Source organism: Procambarus clarkii, chromosome 38 (assembly GCF_040958095.1).
Source record: "Procambarus clarkii isolate CNS0578487 chromosome 38, FALCON_Pclarkii_2.0, whole genome shotgun sequence".
NCBI classification, from domain to species: domain Eukaryota; kingdom Metazoa; phylum Arthropoda; class Malacostraca; order Decapoda; family Cambaridae; genus Procambarus; species Procambarus clarkii.
In genome coordinates, this window is record NC_091187.1 from 16,484,545 (window position 1) to 16,502,892 (window position 18,348).

Consider the following 18,348-nt stretch of genomic DNA (forward strand, 5'->3'; position numbering starts at 1 on the left):
TTTGGCAAGTCATAATTGTTTTGAGAACATCTGATGATTCTTGTAAGCTACTGTAGTCTGTTCCAACTGTATCCACACAATATTATTTGAGGAACAATATTTTTAACATATTTGACTGAATCTTAAATACATTACCTACTCACCAATAGCGGTTACAACCCCATCTTATGCATTTTAAAAATTACAAAGCAAACACTCGGATTTGGAATATAGCATGCCAAATAAAGTTTGTAAAACAGAGTACCCTCATGATACAGATTAGCAAAATAAATAAAATAACTTATTTGATCTCATACACAATTGCTTTTCAAGTAAAAAAAAAATCACCAGAAAAGCATGTAGAAAAGGTATTAGGGCTTATGACAATCAAATTCTTGCAGAAATAATTAATATAAAAAATATAAATTTAGAAATTCATAGAATCAACAATGTCATATGCAAAAAAAGTATAAGAAAATGTTCATGCACTATAAAAAATGTAGTGGGAAAAATAACAAGCTGCATGTAACATTGTTCACAGTGTTGAGTATCATGCAATATCTAAACTTTATTACACTGTAAATATCAAGCTATTTAATATAAAATCAGCTGTCAGCAAGGCACCAATAACTTTTATGTAAGTCAACTATAACATGCACAATGTTGAACACAGATAATCAGCAGCAAGCATCAATATTTTGCAAATGTTTGAATGACATTTGCATACAGTTGTAGTTGCACTTAGAAATAGTACTGTACTGTATTGAAGGTTCTTGCACTGTAAAGATGTTCAAAACAGTTCCAGTCACAAGTACTGTGTAAAGCATGTTTTTACAGTTTACACCTATTAATATATATAAAATATTATGCAATTCATAACATATTTATTAAATAAATACGTCCCCAAACATTGACACTATTGTAATACAGTACTACAATAATATTAGCTGCCTTAACTAAACTACATTATCAAAATAACTTTAGTGGCCCCATAAACTAATGTTAATTTAGGAAGGATGACTAACAAAGAACTAAGAATAATGTCAAGGCTCTGAAATATACTATTTCCATGACATGCAAAGGCAGTGTTCATAGAGGTAGAAGTAGGTTTATGTAGAAACATTTAGCAGCTTCTTGAACTAGCAACAGAATGAGCACAGCTTATCTTTTTGACAGAGGATAATGGAGTCAGTGATAACACACTAAGCACATACTGTATGAAGAAAGTATTGTTCCCAAGATTATATACAGGATGTCATTTATCAGTAACACTTCATATTTGAGACACTGGATAAGAACATAGACTTTTTCATATTTGAGACACTGGATAAGAACATAGACTTTTATGATTGGATTCTGTCAAGGACTGAAGTGAATAATACAGAATATATATAAGCCAAAACAATGATGAACAAAATAACAGTACAATTTTTAAATCAGCTTGATAAAAGTGCCAAGGTTTAGAATTTTATATACATTAAAAACTACTTGCGAAAACTAAGTAAAGATAAATTATATAACTTACATATACTAGCTGTTTTTACAACCAACAACTGCACAACTTCAGTCCATATCCTACAATTTGACATAAAAGATAGGGAGTCACTAAAGACTTTGTGGTCTCAAGGGTTTAAGCTAAACCCAACCACAGGACAAAGTCTAATCAATATTCAAATCATGGGATGTGACTTGTTTAAGCAATCTACATAAGCCATTCAGATGGATTGTGATTTTATCCCTGACATGTCATGTCACAGGCCTAAGCAGAAAGTTCAAATTCTGTACAATTTTTTTTGTCTAGTGTAAAACATTACAAAATAGTAAACTAAAATACAGCTAACATTTTTCATAATGAACATGTTAAACAGAATAAAGTAACATGATTAAAGTCCTATACAGTACAACACTGTAATTAAGATCAAACCACCTTTTGCACTCATCGAATTGTTCAACCTATCAACCTGTTTAATTGTTCAAAATCAAGTTTAAATGCATCATCTTATTTTCATAGCAGGTAAACTTACATCTGAATATTAACATAATAAATACCCTTTCAAAATGAGATTAAAAGTACATCAACGTGTTATAGATTTGTCCTAATTCCAGATTAAATCTCTAAGACAAGTATTTAAATACATAAATCAATCTTTGGCTTTAATAAAGTTGTAGTTTCAGGAATACAGTAATATAAAAACACTATTTTTACAGCATTATAGAATTTACAAGTCAACTAAGGAATATACTGTACAATATATATTCAAATATGCTCTCATTATGGCTTAAATTGCAGCTTTGTCTCTTGAAACAAGAATTGTAGCAATGAGAGCTCCACCACAATGTCACACATAACCAATATTTTACACAACATAAAAATTTAAATTCATAGTTTATTACTGTAATGTTTTGAACTAGCAAATATTCAATTAGATTTACGTTGTCAGTTTATTTGGCAAGAAGTTTGGAGCTCCAAGAATTGAAGCTGCAGTATCTGGGAAGTTTTCTGAACCTTCCAAGGCTGTTACTGATCCATCCTGACCAACTTCAACTGGATATCGCATCAAATGGCCCTCAATTTTACAAGGCTCATCAGATGAATAGACACTCCAATTATTATCTGCCATTTCATTAACAGCTTGCATGCATTCAATTGAACCTGGATTCATGTGAATTTCACTGACACCTCCCAGGTGCTCCGCCCAAAGTGCCAACCTGAATTTAGAAATTGATCCTTGTGGCTGGCCACTCACTTCTCGTGTGTGCAGTGGCTGAAAGCATCCTACTGCTATTTCAGAGTCTCTAGTGCCACCCATGCTTCGCTGATTGATGTTTGCAGAGCCAACAATGATATAGTCATCATCGACAATCATCATTTTTGAGTGCACATAAATCATAAGTCTTGCAGTTTCCCGAAGTACAGAAGCTGGAGTGCCTGGCTCAGGTGGAGTCAGATCTTCAGGGATATCATCAGGACATTCACCTTTTCCTAGACAGAAGAATGAGAGGTAGTCTCTTGGATGAGTGCCTAGCTCATTTGCTTCAATAGCTTCAGCTATAGCACGATACATCATCTGCATGGTGCGATGCTGCCAGTGAAGAATTTCTTGAACAGGGCCACTTGCTGGGTCTCCTTCAGGGAACATAGGCATTAGAACATACACTGCCATATATTCTCCGGCATTTATCTTCTCCAGAATGCGCTGAGTAATTTCCAGCGGAATTAAGTGGTAAGCCTTTGTATTTTGTTCTTCATCCCAGTTATAAGCCGATCCAAGAAAATACTGATTTTCAATATATAGAAAACTGTCTGCTCGTCGAATCTGATGAATGTATGCTCGATGGATACTGTCATCAACATATTTACCCCTTCTCTTTGGAATAGTTGAAAATCTATCAAAGCTAAAAAGAGCAGAGTCTGATGAAATCGACCTGAAAATCTGCGCACTCCATAGTTCATCGTCTTCACCAATTACTGGTGCTTCTAATGCAAACATTTCTTCTGAAATGGGAAGGAGGCGAGACTCTCTGTCATGGACCTGTTTTCTCCATCGTTCAGTAAAATTTGCAAGAACATCTAAAGCTATAGGCCCCTCTAAACGACAATGAATATCATGCCAAGGTTCACGAGGGCCAACTTCACTGGTGACTGTTGCAACACCATTATAAAAGTCCCCTTGATGAAGGGTCTGAATTGTACCGAAAAGCTCATGTTCTGGTGTATCATATCTGCCATCAGTAATATCAAGTCCTCCAATAAAAGCTTGAATTCTTGGTAAATCTTCACCATCTATAGGAGGGCAATCAAGGATGACCGTTTTTTGGTGATGCGTATAACATGTTTGAGAAAACTGGTCTTGAAAGAAAGATGCCATTCCCTCGAAAGTAACGTACTCTAGGGACTACAGCTACTTCAACATCAGAATCTTGAAAGAATATCCTTGTTTCTTCAGTCATGAGTACCCATAAATCCCACTGTTAAATCTGTACTCATTTTCTCATTCCAGATCATCACCAATATACGTACACCTTCATCTGCTTTTCTTTTCAGTAGTTCACCAAAGGATTCCCCCTTGCCATCTTCACAATCACAGTCATCTCTTACTAGGACAGTTTCCTGTATACACACTCCAACCAGTAACATATATAAATCTTTGAGCACCATTCACTGCTTTATACAAATCAACCCAAGCACAGGGTGGATTAAAAACTTCAGCATCAGCTGTTGGGATGCCCTCATAAATGGGAAGAGGTGGACAGTGTGCATCTTGATACAGAGTAACTTTGCAACCTTCTCGTAATTTGAAGTAGCAATCAGGAACCTCAAATGTTGCCTCTAATCATTTCTTTAGGAACATAATTCATTTTAAGCTTGATACGACCATCACTGCCAGACAGTGGATACCATCCTTCTAAGGTCTCGCCATCCATAAGATCTTCTGGCCTGATGATGACCTCTCCAAGCAGTCCAGCATCAAAATGATCTTTGTCCAAAACCTGAATTTGCAGCTTATCAGCATGATGGCATATAGGAATTCTATGCGATTCCTGCCACTTGGGTGAAAGGTCATTGTTGATAAAAGCTGTCTTACAAAGAACACAATGTCCTATTTTTATCTGAGCAAAGGCATCTGAAGTATCTTTAGGATCAATATTGAAGAATGCTGTGTCACAGTCTGGCAAATTCTCTGCTTCAATAAGATCAACATAGAGATATCCCCTTAACATTACCATTTTTATAGTGCCAGAATACCTGAAATGGCTGATGTTTTCTGTGCTCTTATAGTAGAATAGTAGAGTAGTTAGGCCCAAACAATTACTAAATACACAACAGCATGCAGTAGGTAGGTAGGTTGGTAGGATATATTACCACTTCAAAACAAAAAAATTCGTGATTCACAGATCCAACACCTACTGTCTGCGGTGACACCTGTGGAAAAACAACCAAAATTAATGATTATGAAATAAATTTGATTTCAGATGAGAAATTCAAAATATTAAACATATTCTACTGTATAATATTACTGTAAAAAAACAATGTTGAATGTAATGCAATGCCTCTTTCTGGTGGGTCCTAGGTGGCTGCCTAGTACTTGCTATCTGGAAAGCTCTGACCAATTCAATCCATGACAGGTCCTTGCAAATCTTATATAAGCCAAGAGTGGGGACCAGAGATAAAAACCTGGCGCCTTCTAAAGAGGTGTAAGGAGCAGGGAATCATAGCTAACCCTTACCAAGAAAAAGGCCATTAAAAAAGTGGCAAACCAAAACAAGCAGCAAAGTAAACAAAGCATACAAAATAGGACAGCAAACCCAGAGATTTACAATCCACTTGATGGTGAAGTAATTCTCACATTAGTTGCACCTGCACAGGTCCAGGAGACTGAGCACTTTCCTCTTCAGTGCACCATACTTGAACCCTCAGTCATATAACCAGGGAGACAGAAAACTGAAGATCCTGAATAGGAATAAGAGACCCAAGGATCCACTTGCTGGGTCTCCTTCAGGGAACATAGGCACTAGAATATACACCGCCATATATTCTCCGGGATTTATATTCTTCAGAATGCACTCCAGAATGCGTACACTGTTCACAAATACCAGAATGGTCATTTCATTGTATTCAATGTTGGGTTTTCTGTGAGGCTCCTAATGGGATTCCTTGGTGCTATGTCACCATAGAGAAATATTAAAAGGAATACTCACCAGAGGGGAAGGAGAGCCACAGAAAATAACCCCTAGGAAGAGGGAGTTAGCGATGAAATAACTACCCCAAAGCCACACAAGCTCAGAGCAGACTAAAAAGTTCACTAAGGAATGGCCTACCAGCACTATGTTGGACCACAAAACACACCATTCCTGAATATCTGCCAAAGGCACATTCAAACAGTTCGCAGACAGAACTGCAGACTTACAAACATCATGGTCTGTGGATAGACCACAGGCTGACTAAACTTGACACTGTAATGTAACACACTCTTACTTGAGTATTTGAGTTGAGTCTTTAATATTTTAGCTGTAAGTGCACAAGCTTCTAAGCTGTACCCTAGAGTACAAGCTATTGAAACTTCTTAGAAATATAAGGAGCATTAAAGTCTATCATAGGAACATAATCCCAGTAGCTCTCCTATCTCCAGTGTAATGTTGAATACTATCATTAATGGATAACATAAGATCTGCAGATTTTTTCAATAACCATGGTGATATCTGATCTGGGTCTACATCCAGTTCCTCGTTTTCTTTTGACCAATTCCACATTAACTTTAATTCTGTCTAGTGTTGTTTATGCTTGTCTGTTGTCATCCCCTACTTGGACACCAATCACAAACCTCTTGGAACATCTTAATGAGTTCTTCCCACACTTCTTTTTTATTCTCAAAGCTTTCTTTCCTGTCCCATTACACGATTCTATACTATTGTTTTCATTTGTATATGGCTATGCAACTGCTTAGATTGTCTCTTTGCTTTTGTCACAGTGTCATTCGTAAATTTCTGCTCTCCTGATTCTTGTGTACTCACTCCTCGCCCTCTTTAGTGCCTCCCTATTTACCTCTACCTATGTCCCTATATATTTTCCAATACGTTTTTCTTTCTTCTTCTCCTTATACTGTCTGTTGAACCAAATATGGGTTTGCAATTCTTCTTTCATCAAGTTCTCGCCTGAAAAGTATGAACTGTTCACAGTATGTAAGAACAGTATGAACTGAAAAAAAGTATGAACTGAAAGTATGAGCTTGTTTGAATTTCTGTTATGAGTTCCGCTATCTTATTTGCCAACGTTCCTTCCATTTCAGTCTCCCACTGAATGCCCTGTAGATAATCCCTAACCCTCCTGTAGTCCCCTCTTCTGTATTCTCATGCTCCTTTAACTGTTTCTAACTGAAGGTCCCAGTAGTATGGTCGTGTTCATTCTCGATTCACAATCAAGAATTCTGGGTTCAAATCCCAAGTGGGACAGAAATGATTGGGCACACTTCTTATCACCAAATGCACCTGTTCACTTAGCAGTAAGGTACCCAGGGGTTAGTCAGCTTGTTGAGAGATTGTAGCATGAAAGGGTGGGGTGGACTTCGATGTAAGCCTAACATGCAAAAATACACTTTAGCTGCCTGTCCCCAATACAATGAATTCAATTTTAATTAAACTCACTCACTCTCATCTCTACAATATAATCACAGTAACACAGTGGTCACTAACTCCTAGTGGTACCTTATATTTTAAATTCTCTACATCATCTTTATTTTAGGTTTGGGTCTAGGGTAGCTGGTAGATCCTCTCTCTCTCTCTCTCTCTCTTGTCGACTCCTTGATATGTTGACACAAGAAGTGTTTGTAGTGTTCACAAATCTTGCTCTCGTTTTCTCTCTCCCATTAAGATCCCTTGTTGACCAGTCTATTTCCCTGTGGATAAAATACCTAAGTACAGTCTTAAGATATTTGCTCTGGTTCTCCTTGCTATTGTGGCCACCTCATTATCCTCGGGCACATTTCAATGCATTTATCATAATCCTACTGTAACATTCCTCTTGTTTATGGAAGGTAGTAAATAAGACCTACCACTACCCTTTTGGTCCTCACTGTTATACCTAGTATGAAATCCTGCTACATAGTTGGTTACCTCTGGCATGTCTATTTCCTTTAAACTCAAATGTTTTATCATTAGGGCTACTCCTCCTCCACCTATTCATCTTTTCTTCTCACTACCTGGTGTTCTCTTGGGGATACTGCATCCTCTATTGAGGTCATCGGTTTTGTCTTTAACTGCAATATGGAGATGCAGCTCTCCCCATTTATTCATAATGCTGTCTGCATTTGCATGCCAAATTTTTATACAGTACTAATTTCCACTGGACAGCTTAGTTTCTTCCCAGGAGGTAGATTCTCCTTTTGGGCTTGTCTCATTCAGAAGGTGGCATTTGCTCGTGTCGGTCTAGTCACACATATTCATGCCTTTGCTCTCTTTCCTTGCCAGTGTGATAAGGCCCACTTTCTCCTTTTAGATCAGGGTCTGCCCCCATTGTGCCAATTCTGATCTACAGTGTCTTATCTACATTGCACCTGAAATGGAAGTATTTTTGTATATTTTATTTTACCTGCAGAATTTTATGGTAGATTTGCATTTTTGGGACTTCCATTACTTATACTGTATGGTGTTACCTTTTGGGCTCTACCTTGTCACCAGGTTTACCCAGGCATTGCTGGGTACCCCATCGACTAATTTTCAGGTAGATGTAATTAAGTGACAAAACTTACATTACAGGGATTAAGTGATTGACTTTTAAATTTGTATTGACCATACTGTACATTCATCTAATAAGTTTGAGGATTATTTATTTCGCTCTTTTGTGTCTATGGAGAGGAGTAGCTTTGTGGAGATTTACATCTAGCTCCAGAGGATTTGAATAGTGCCTGAAGCTACAATGTTATTATTTATTTTTATTAAATGTTTTACCTATATACATACCTTGTGATTTCCTTCCTTTTAAATACTAATTATGGCATGCTAATTAAAGTTTTTAAAACAGGGGGTAACCTCTTTGATAAAAATAGGCAAAATATAGTAACTAATTTGATCTCACACACATTGCTTTTCAAAGAAACATTCATCAGCAAATCATGCAAGAAAGATAATGGGGCTTATGAAAAGATCAAATTTTTGCAGAAATAATTTATATAAAGAATTATACATACATATAAATTTATAAAGTGAGAAGCCACAATTTCAAAGACAACATTTCTAAGCACACAAATTAAGCATAAGGAAGACACGTTCGTGCACAATGACAAATGTAATGTGGGAGAAATGACAAGCTGTGGAGAACATTTAGTTTATGGAATCAGGTATCATGCAATATCTAAACTTTACAACACTATAAATGTCAAGCTATTTAATATAAAATTGGCTATCCGCAAGGCACCAGTAGATCATACATATATTAATTCTAACATGCACAATTTCAGACAATCTGCAGCGAGTAACAAATATCCGAAAAGGCCTTACAAAATGTCTATATTGTATAATATATGCACACAGTAATACAGGTAGTTGCACTTAAAATAGTACTTTATGACAGATTCTTACATTTTAAAGATGTTTAAGCCAGTCCCATTCACATATACTAAGCCAAGCTTGTTTTCATAGTTATACCAATTCTTACATACAAAATATTTTGAAATTCATAATTTTCTAAAATAAACACTTCCCAAAACACTGGCACTATTGTAATATAATTAGCTGCCTAAAATTCACTATAAATGTATAAAAATAACTTTAGTAACCCCCCTCAAATAATGTTAATTTAGAAAGATTGAATAACAAAAGAACCGAGATGAATATGTCAGGGCTCTGGAATGTACCATTTCATAGTATGCATAGGCAGTGTTCATAGAGGTAGTAGTTTTACATACAAATATTTTAGCAGCTTATTTAACTACAGTACCAACAGAATAAGGAACTAGACATTGAAAAAGCACACTATCTTCTTGACACTAATGAATCTGGGCAAGTGAAGTTATACCATTCAATTCAGAAGATATAATGAAAGAAGCTTTAAAATCCAGTAATACAAAACAAAAAATATGATTAACATGGAAGTATAACAAGATGTTTAAATTCCCCATGGTTCTTAGCTCACTGAAGGTAAGAGTCATGACAAAAACGGAGTTCTAACACTGACTAAATGTACTACTACATCACATATACTGAAAAAAGAGAGAGAGAGAGATATTTCTTACCCTGGAAGCGAAATGAGTGATAATGCCTGTCTTCAACTGAAGCAACAAAGCAGTGATGAGACTTGTTTAAACTCATAATAAAACAGGTGTCCATGATAAAACCCTGGGTAATAGATGCAGTGTATAAACAACTAAGCGTATGAGAATCAAGCCTTGGATAGCAAATGATTTAAACATATCACTTGTCTTTCAATATTAGATGTTAGTGAGATTGGATCAAATCAATGCTGGACTTCACTGCAAGTGTTTGCCTCTTGCAAACTGCACTATATCATTGTATACAAAGAAAAGTAGTGCATTAGACCATGCCTGTCTCAGATGCTCAACACACATTGTGGACACACATCAAGAAGGGATTTAGACTATCCATGTAGCTGGCATTATGGCAATAGATTACACAATTTCCAACATCCTCAACCAATACCTGGTGGAGGTCGTACCTTACTCCAAAATTCTAAATTTAAGACACGTGTTATGTGACTTCATTTGTCAACAATGATAGCTAGTGTAAGAACAACATTTTGCTTACTGCTTATGCCAATGACAGAAATTACAGTAATAAGGAAGCATATAAACAATGACGATGAAGACAAAGATGTCCATGAGACACGCCATCTGTCTGTAAACCTTCCACAATAATTACTGGGACCACCGGACTGTGGCCCCAAACTAGTACTTGTAGTTTGATTTGAGAAGTATTAATATTAAAGCTGCTGTATAACCCCTAACATTTCTTGTTTATCATTGCAGTTGTGTTAAATTTAAAATTCATTCCAGCTAATTTGAGGCAGAGAAAGTTTGGGGAAATTTTGAATATCTTATATAGTACTGTGTTTGTTTAGATCTGTTCTGGCTATGAAAATGCTAAGTACTGGTAAAAGAAATAAAACCATACCATGGTGTACACACTAGCAAACTTCCACCATTCTGAGAATGTCTCCAGGATTTCTTACGACCTAACGGAACTTTCTCTCAGCTAAATGTTGTATACGATAATGGTAAGGTGACGGAGAGTTGCAAATGTCAGAGGCTGTTTCCAAGTGTGGATAAGAGGTGAAACTTTAGTTAAGGGTGCAACATTAAACAAACAAAACTATGACCAAAATGTGTCACAAATATAATATGAAAAATAAGTGGAATAAAAAGAAATTAGTAATTTAACTGTCTTCAAACAAGTAGTGAATAAAACATCAACTATTACACAAATTTTAAAAATGCAATACACTAACATTAATAAATATCTAAAATATTTTCTTTGTTAACATGAAAAACATAAGTAACATCATTAAAGTATGCAGTACAGTAATATAACATAATATGCAGTACAGTAATGTAACATATGCAATACAGTAATATACAATCAAACTGCATTTTGCATTTCAGAATTTACTCACGCTACTTCACTAAGTTTAAATGTAGCTGCCTTTTTTTTTAGCATTTATTGCAGGTAAACTATTAATATATTTTCAAAAGAGCTAAAATATTACTGTATTTGAACATACAAGATTTACACCAATTCCAGATTAAATCTCCAAAAGCCAGCATTTACACACTTAAAGCAATCTTTGGCTTAATTTAATACAGTTGCAATTTGAGTAATAAAAAATATATATATATATATATAATTTTACAGCATTTTGGAATTACAAACCATGTCAGGTGAGACCCGAGAACTGTATAAAATGTTATACTGTACTCTTTTTATGGCTCAAATTGTACATTTTATATTTTGAAACAGGAGTTTCAAGAGATAAATAATGAGAGGCCCACTGCCATGTAATACCAATAGCTAAAGTCTCATCTCTAGACTGCTACACCACAGAACACAGATTAATACTGAATGAAAGTATTTCCAAGAGCATCTGTTCACATAAATTACTGTGATGTTAACATCGAGCAATAAAATATCTAATGCACGAGAACTTTATAAAATTATCCACACAATATAAACATTTCCATTCATATTTATTACCATATACTTTGAACTAGAAAATGAGCCATTAAAATTACGTTGTCAACTTATTTGGCAAGTAGTTTGGAGCTCCAAGAACTGGAGCTGCAGTATCTGGGAAGTTTTCTGAACCTTCCAAGGCTGTTACTGATCCGTCCTGACCAACCTCAACTGGATATCGCATCAAATGGCCCTCAATTTTACAAGGCTCATCAGATGAATACACATTCCAATTATTATCTGCCATTTCATTAACAGCTTGCATGCATTCAATTGAACCTGGATTCATGTGAATTTCACTGACACCTCCCAGGTGCTCTGCCCAAAGTGCCAACCTGAATTTAGAAATTGATCCTTGTGGCTGGCCACTTACTTCTCGTGTGTGCAGTGGCTGAAAGCATCCTACTGCTATTTCAGAGTCTCTAGTGCCACCCATGCTCCGCTGATTGATGTTTGCAGAGCCAACAATGATGTAGTCATCATCGACAATCATCATTTTTGAGTGCACATAAATCATAAGTCTTGCATTTTCCCGAAGTACAGAAGCTGGAGTGCCTGGCTCAGGTGGAGTCAGATCTTCAGGAATATCATCAGGACATTCACCTTTTCCTAGACAGAAGAATGAGAGGTAGTCTCTTGGATGAGTGCCTAGCTCATTTGCTTCAATAGCTTCAGCTATAGCACGATACATCATCTGCATGGTGCGATGCTGCCAGTGAAGAATTTCTTGAACAGGCCCACTTGCTGGGTCTCCTTCAGGGAACATAGGCACTAGTATATACACCGCCATATATTCTCCGGCATTTATCTTCTCCAGAATACGCTGAGTAATTTCCAGCGGAATTAAGTGGTAAGCCTTAGTACTTTGTTCTTCATCCCAGTTATAAGCCGATCCAAGAAAATACTGATTTTCAATATATAGAAAACTGTCTGCTCGTCGAATCTGATGAATGTATGCTCGATGGATACTGTCATCAACATATTTACCCCTTCTCTTTGGAATAGTTGAAAATCTACTAAAGCTAAAATGAGCAGAGTCTGATGAAATCGACCTGAAAATCTGTGCACTCCATAATTCGTCTTCTTCACCAGTTACTGGAGCTTCCAATGCAAACATTTCTTCTGAAATAGGAAGGAGGCGAGACTCTCTGTCATGGACCTGTTTTCTCCATCGTTCAGTAAAATTTGCAAGAACATCTAAAGCTATAGGCCCCTCTAAACGACAATGAATATCATGCCAAGGTTCACGAGGGCCAACTTCACTGGTGACTGTTGCAACACCATTATAAAAGTCCCCTTGATGAAGGGTCTGAATTGTTCTGAAAAGCTCATGTTCTGGTGTATCATATCTGCCATCAGTAATATCAAGTCCTCCAATAAAAGCTTGAATTCTTGGCAAATCTTCACCATCTATAGGAGGGCAATCAAGGATGACTGTCTTTTGATGATGCGTATAACATGTTTGAGAAAACTGATTTTGAAAGAAAGATGCCATTCCCTCAAAGCAACGTACTCTAGGGACTACTGCTACTTCAACATCAGAATCTTGAAAGAATATCCGTGTCTCTTCGTCATGAGTACCCATAAACCCCACTGTTAAATCTGTACTCATTTTCTCATTCCAGATCATCACCAATACACGTACACCTTCATCTGCCTTTCTTTTCAGTAGTTCACCAAAGGATTCCCCCTTGCCATCTTCACAATCACAGTCATCTCTTACTAGGACAGTTTCTGTATACACACTCCAACCAGTAACATATATAAATCTTTGAGCACCATTCACTGCTTTATACAAGTCAACCCAAGCACAGGGTGGATTAAAAACTTCGCCATCAGCTGTTGGGATGCCCTCATAAATGGGAAGAGGTGGACAGTGTGCATCCTGATACAGAGTAACTTTGCAACCTTCTCGTAATTTGAAGTAGCAATCAGGAACCTCAAATGTTGCCTCAATCATTTCTTTAGGAACATAATTCATTTTAAGCTTGATACGACCATCACTGCCAGACAGTGGATACCATCCTTCTAAGGTCTCGCCATCCATAAGATCTTCTGGCCTGATGATGACCTCCCCAAGCAGTCCAGCATCAAAATGATCTTTGTCCAAAACTTGAATTTGCAGCTTATCAGAAGAATGGCATATAGGAATTCTATGTGATTCCTGCCACTTTGGTGAAAGGTCATTGTTAATAACGGCTGTCTTGCAAAGGACGCAATGTCCTATTTTTATCTGAGCAAAAGCATCTGAAGTGTCTTTAGGATCAATATTGAAGAATGCTGTGTCACAGTCAGGCAAATTCTCTGCTTCAATAAGATCAACATACAGATATCCCCTTAACATTGCCATTTTTATAGTGCCAGAATGCCAAAATGCCAATGTTGCCTGTGCCCTTATAGTAGTTCAGTACAGTTGTGAGGTCCAAACCATAACTTAAATGCATGCAGGTACAGTAGGTTGGATGTATTATACTTCAAAACAAAGACACATTCGCGAGTCAAAGATCCAACACCTACTGTCTGCTGACACCTGTGGAAAAACATTCAAAATTAATGATAATGAAATAAAGTTCATTTTAGAGGGACAAATACAAAACATTTAATGAATATGTACAGTTTCTGCTGTAATATATTATGTGTACATATGTATATTAATCCTTAAAGTGTGGCTGTTTGTGCACCCTGACTGCACAAAATAAAAAAATGATTTTACCTGTTTTTAATCATGAAATACATCTATTCAAAAGGATGGGGAAAAAAAGTATCTACTCTTATTTTGGTCTGGGCAGTGGTCAATAGTCTTTCTGGCATTAGTCAGCACAATATTGCGATGACTGTTAGGAACCAAACAAAACTGTCAAATAAATATGAGTTCGTCCCAAATCCAAATTTTATAGTTCATGAACTGATCCTGACTTGCAGTAAATAGCAATGTCCAGAAATTTGTCTTTTTGGAACCATTTATTGTCATATTTTCTAGGATTTAGTTTCGTTAGGAATAGATAAAATAAATGTACTGTACACACATTTAGACATACAAAAAATATATAAATAATGGCAAATGATTTTGTGTGCCTATAATTAATACTGCCTGGGAAAACAAAGGTGTTCACTTTCTATAGCATACCTGAAGGATTTCTAGAGGAGTTCTGCCCATTCTCCTTACCCTTACCCCCTTATGTCAATCCATGTCTTGCTATTTTCAAACAATACTGATTATTGACCAACTTTTATAACTGCTGATATCCACCATATATAAACTTGGAGGAAAACTGTAGTCTTCTGTTTGTTTAGTTTAAATTACTTCTGCTGTTTCAATTTATGCTGTTCCATCCATCATGTAATTATCATAATTATTTTTTCTTTGTTTTCCCTTCAATTCAAACTCAATTAGTTTTAAGGTTTAGTCCAAGTGTTTTCCCCCACATCTTGCCCGGAACGCTGTGCGTATTAGTGGGTTTAGGCATAGTATGACTGCACTAACTGTCTAGAAGTCCAACATTCTATTTTAACTCATTTTGAATGTATGTACTTTTACCTGAATAAACATTATCAAGTATAAATAATTGTAGTGTTTTATTTTACTTATTGTATCCAGTGAGGAGGGGCTGAGGGATGACAAAATGAAGTCAGGAGAGGCAGGTGGTGGTGGTGGTGGTGGTGGGGGTATTGTCAGTGGAGGCAGGTGGTGGTGGGTGGTGGTGGTGGTATTGTCAGTGGAGGCAGGTGGTGGTGGGTGGTGTCCGTGGAGGCAGGTGGTGGGGTATTGTCAGTGGAGGCAGGTGGTGGGGTGGTGAAGATGCAGTAGGTCTGTGTTGGAAGGTGTGTGGTCAGGAATGAGAATGTGAGCAGCACAGGATCAAAATAGCCTTGATCCAGTCAACATTTACATACCCATCAAAACTTCATATGTACATTACTCTATGTATTCCTAATTCATATTAATAAAAAAATTATATTTTTGTACATTATTATTTTATATATGTATCTAAATATGTAACTTGATATGAAACAGATAATGATACTAAATGAGCCTGCAGCAAGGTCAAGATGGGCGTGCATATACATACATAATGACATGACTTCATGTCATTACTGCAGACGATACAAAAATCAGCATGAAAATTACCTCTGCGGAAGACACTGAAAACTACAAGCCAATACTAGTAAAGTCTTTGATTGGGCAACTGAAAAATAATCTGATGTTTAACAATAAATTCTAGTTACAGTACTGTGCTTAGGTATGGTGGAAATGTTGAATGTAAATGCAACACAGTACAAGCCTCAATCAGATCTACCCATAAAAAGGAAACATGTTAAAGAGCTAGGAATTGTCTGATGACCTGACATATCCAAGTAAATATAGCATCAGCCAGGAAAATTATAGGATGAATTATGAGAACGTTCAAATCCAGGGATCCCACTGCAATGCTAATACTATTTAAATCGCTGTTGCTGTCCTGTATTGTCTTGAGTACTGCTCAGTACTCACTTGTCCTTCAGAGCAAGATTTTTATATATAAAAGGAAATACAGAGGATATACAGCATGCATAGAGGGGGTCTCAACAGTTGAAGGATTAAAAAGGCAACAAGGGTGCCTGTCCAAATACTGCAAAATCAAACTTAATGCAAACATCCATAGTCTTCAAGGTGTGTTTGTGCAAATCAGGAGAAGGGGGAATGATGATCATGGCAGACGTAGAAATATTTAGGCCATATGCACACTTGACTGCAAGAACGTCGCCTTGGACTTCCCAGAAGGAAGGTTCAAGGGTTGGGGGGATGGGAAAGGAAGGAACAAAAGGTGTTATAGTAACATCAAAGACTGAATCACCCCAGGTGATATTGATAGTCACCACTGGGAACTCAGAGGTTGACCCTGCCAAGGAATAGGCTGGGGAAGGGAGAGGATCAGAAGGTGGGCAGCCAAAAATAAAGCCTGATATGGGCCCACCATAGTCAGAGCTCTGGAGCTCTACCTTCCATCAGTCCAATTCGTAGACCCGGTCACCAACCCCACAAGTTTGAGGAGAGATGCATTCAAAAATAGACAACATAAAAGAAAGTAGAATTGGACTTTGCTGCCCTGCACCCACCACAGAGCCCAACAAGGAAGAGGGAGGCACAAGCACATAGGCAACTTCAAGAGGAAACAAGGACAGAATACATGGGTCAGCATTAAAGGGTCGGAATAGTATCCCATTGACTGCTAGGAATACCAGCCCTGCAATGCCCATTTGACCCAATGTCAAACTAGGTGAGCTAACTAGATGAGCCAATTGGTTCAGGTGGCCTCAATGTCCAGTTTTACTCCCATCCCTCCACCAAATTAGTGTGTTAATCCCTGGGGGACGCAGCCATTGGGTACGATAAATGACCAGATGAGAGAACATGGAGAAATACATAGGGTCTCCATTCAGGGGTTTATTTTGCTTCTTCACTGTTATAGCAGGGAGTGAGGGGGAAGCAAGAGCCACCTCTTCTTACCTGTAGGTACCTCTTATCTTCACTCTATACGTTATATGTTGTAAAACATCCTACCTGAAAAGGAACTACCAGTACCTACCTGAAAAAGAAACTTCATACCTGCGATAAAATCTACTTTCACTAAACGATCCCTTTTAAAATTGTCTTTGTACAGGCTGGCTGGTTAGAGGGGCTGGTCCCAAACCTGCACACAGAAATAACATCACATGAGACCAGAAGACATGGCAGGATGTGCAGAATACCCCCGTTGAAAAACAGAGGTGCAACTGGTACTCTGAGAGAGAACTCTATCAACATCAGAGGTCCGAGACTGTTCAACACACTTCCACTACACATAAGGGGCATAACTGGCCGACCCCTCACAGTGTTCAAGAGAGAACTGGATAAGCACCTCCAAAGGATACCTGATCAACCAGGCTGTGACTCATACGTCAGGCTGCGAGCAGCCACGTCCAACAGCCTGGTTGATCAGTCCAGCAACCAGGAGGCCTGGTCGACGACCGGGCCGCGGGAACGCTAAGCCCCGGAAGCACCTCAAGGTAACCTCAAGGTACAATCTATTTTGATACCTGTACAAAATATTTTGAATTTTCCCTTTTCATTTCGCTCAATTGCAACTGTATTTTTAGTCCTTGCAACATCACCCCCATGTAAGATCATGACCATTCCAACATCACACCGTACAAGATCATGACCGTGCATGCAACTTTTGCATTATTGTACAAGATAGCCGTGAACAGTTGTCGTCTTTTACACAACTCCCTTCTTAAAAAAAAAAAACAAAAAAAAAAACATTTGCAATGCTCTGCAATTCTGGTACTCTTGCTTGACTGTAATGATTTATTATAGATGAAAGACAATGACTCACTAATTTGCTATTTACATTCTTTAAGCATCCTGGCAAACACTTCATCTAGTCCTGGGGAACTTTTTAGTTTCCAGTCTTTTAATTTTTGTTTAACAGTTTCCTCCCCGGTAACTACCAATACAGTCAACTTGTTCTCCTCGCTACCATCATAGATGTGTTAAGCACAGAAATAGTATAAAGTTCTTTTCTAGTAACTACAAACTGTAAGACCTTAAAGAAATTTGTGGTATTCTAAACAAGTTGCATTTGGAAAATGGAAAAGCCCACACCATCTGCAAATTGTTTAATAATGAGAATACTGGTGTGTTAATACCCATATTTTTCCCAGAAGTGG

At 37.4% G+C, this 18,348-nt stretch overlaps 2 protein-coding genes across 2 annotated transcripts; both read right to left on the reverse strand.

The window, feature by feature from the left end:
- Positions 1-127: 127 nt before the first annotated feature.
- On the reverse strand, positions 128-5,931 carry LOC123771877 (uncharacterized). The gene is given in 5 exon segments (XM_045764620.2): positions 128-3,860; positions 3,862-3,924; positions 3,926-4,090; positions 4,092-4,310; positions 4,312-5,931. Coding segments are annotated over 5 exon segments (2,295 nt in total). The 5' UTR covers positions 4,708-5,931; the 3' UTR covers positions 128-2,408.
- Positions 5,932-8,625: 2,694 nt separating this feature from the next.
- On the reverse strand, positions 8,626-15,377 carry LOC123771876 (uncharacterized). The gene is made up of 2 exons (XM_045764618.2): positions 15,244-15,377; positions 8,626-14,188 (listed from the first exon to the last, which is right to left on the reverse strand). The coding sequence occupies exon 2, from the start codon at positions 14,006-14,008 to the stop codon at positions 11,714-11,716; it is 2,295 nt and encodes a 764-aa protein (XP_045620574.1). The 5' UTR covers positions 14,009-14,188; positions 15,244-15,377; the 3' UTR covers positions 8,626-11,713.
- Between the last annotated feature and the right edge of the window lie 2,971 nt (positions 15,378-18,348).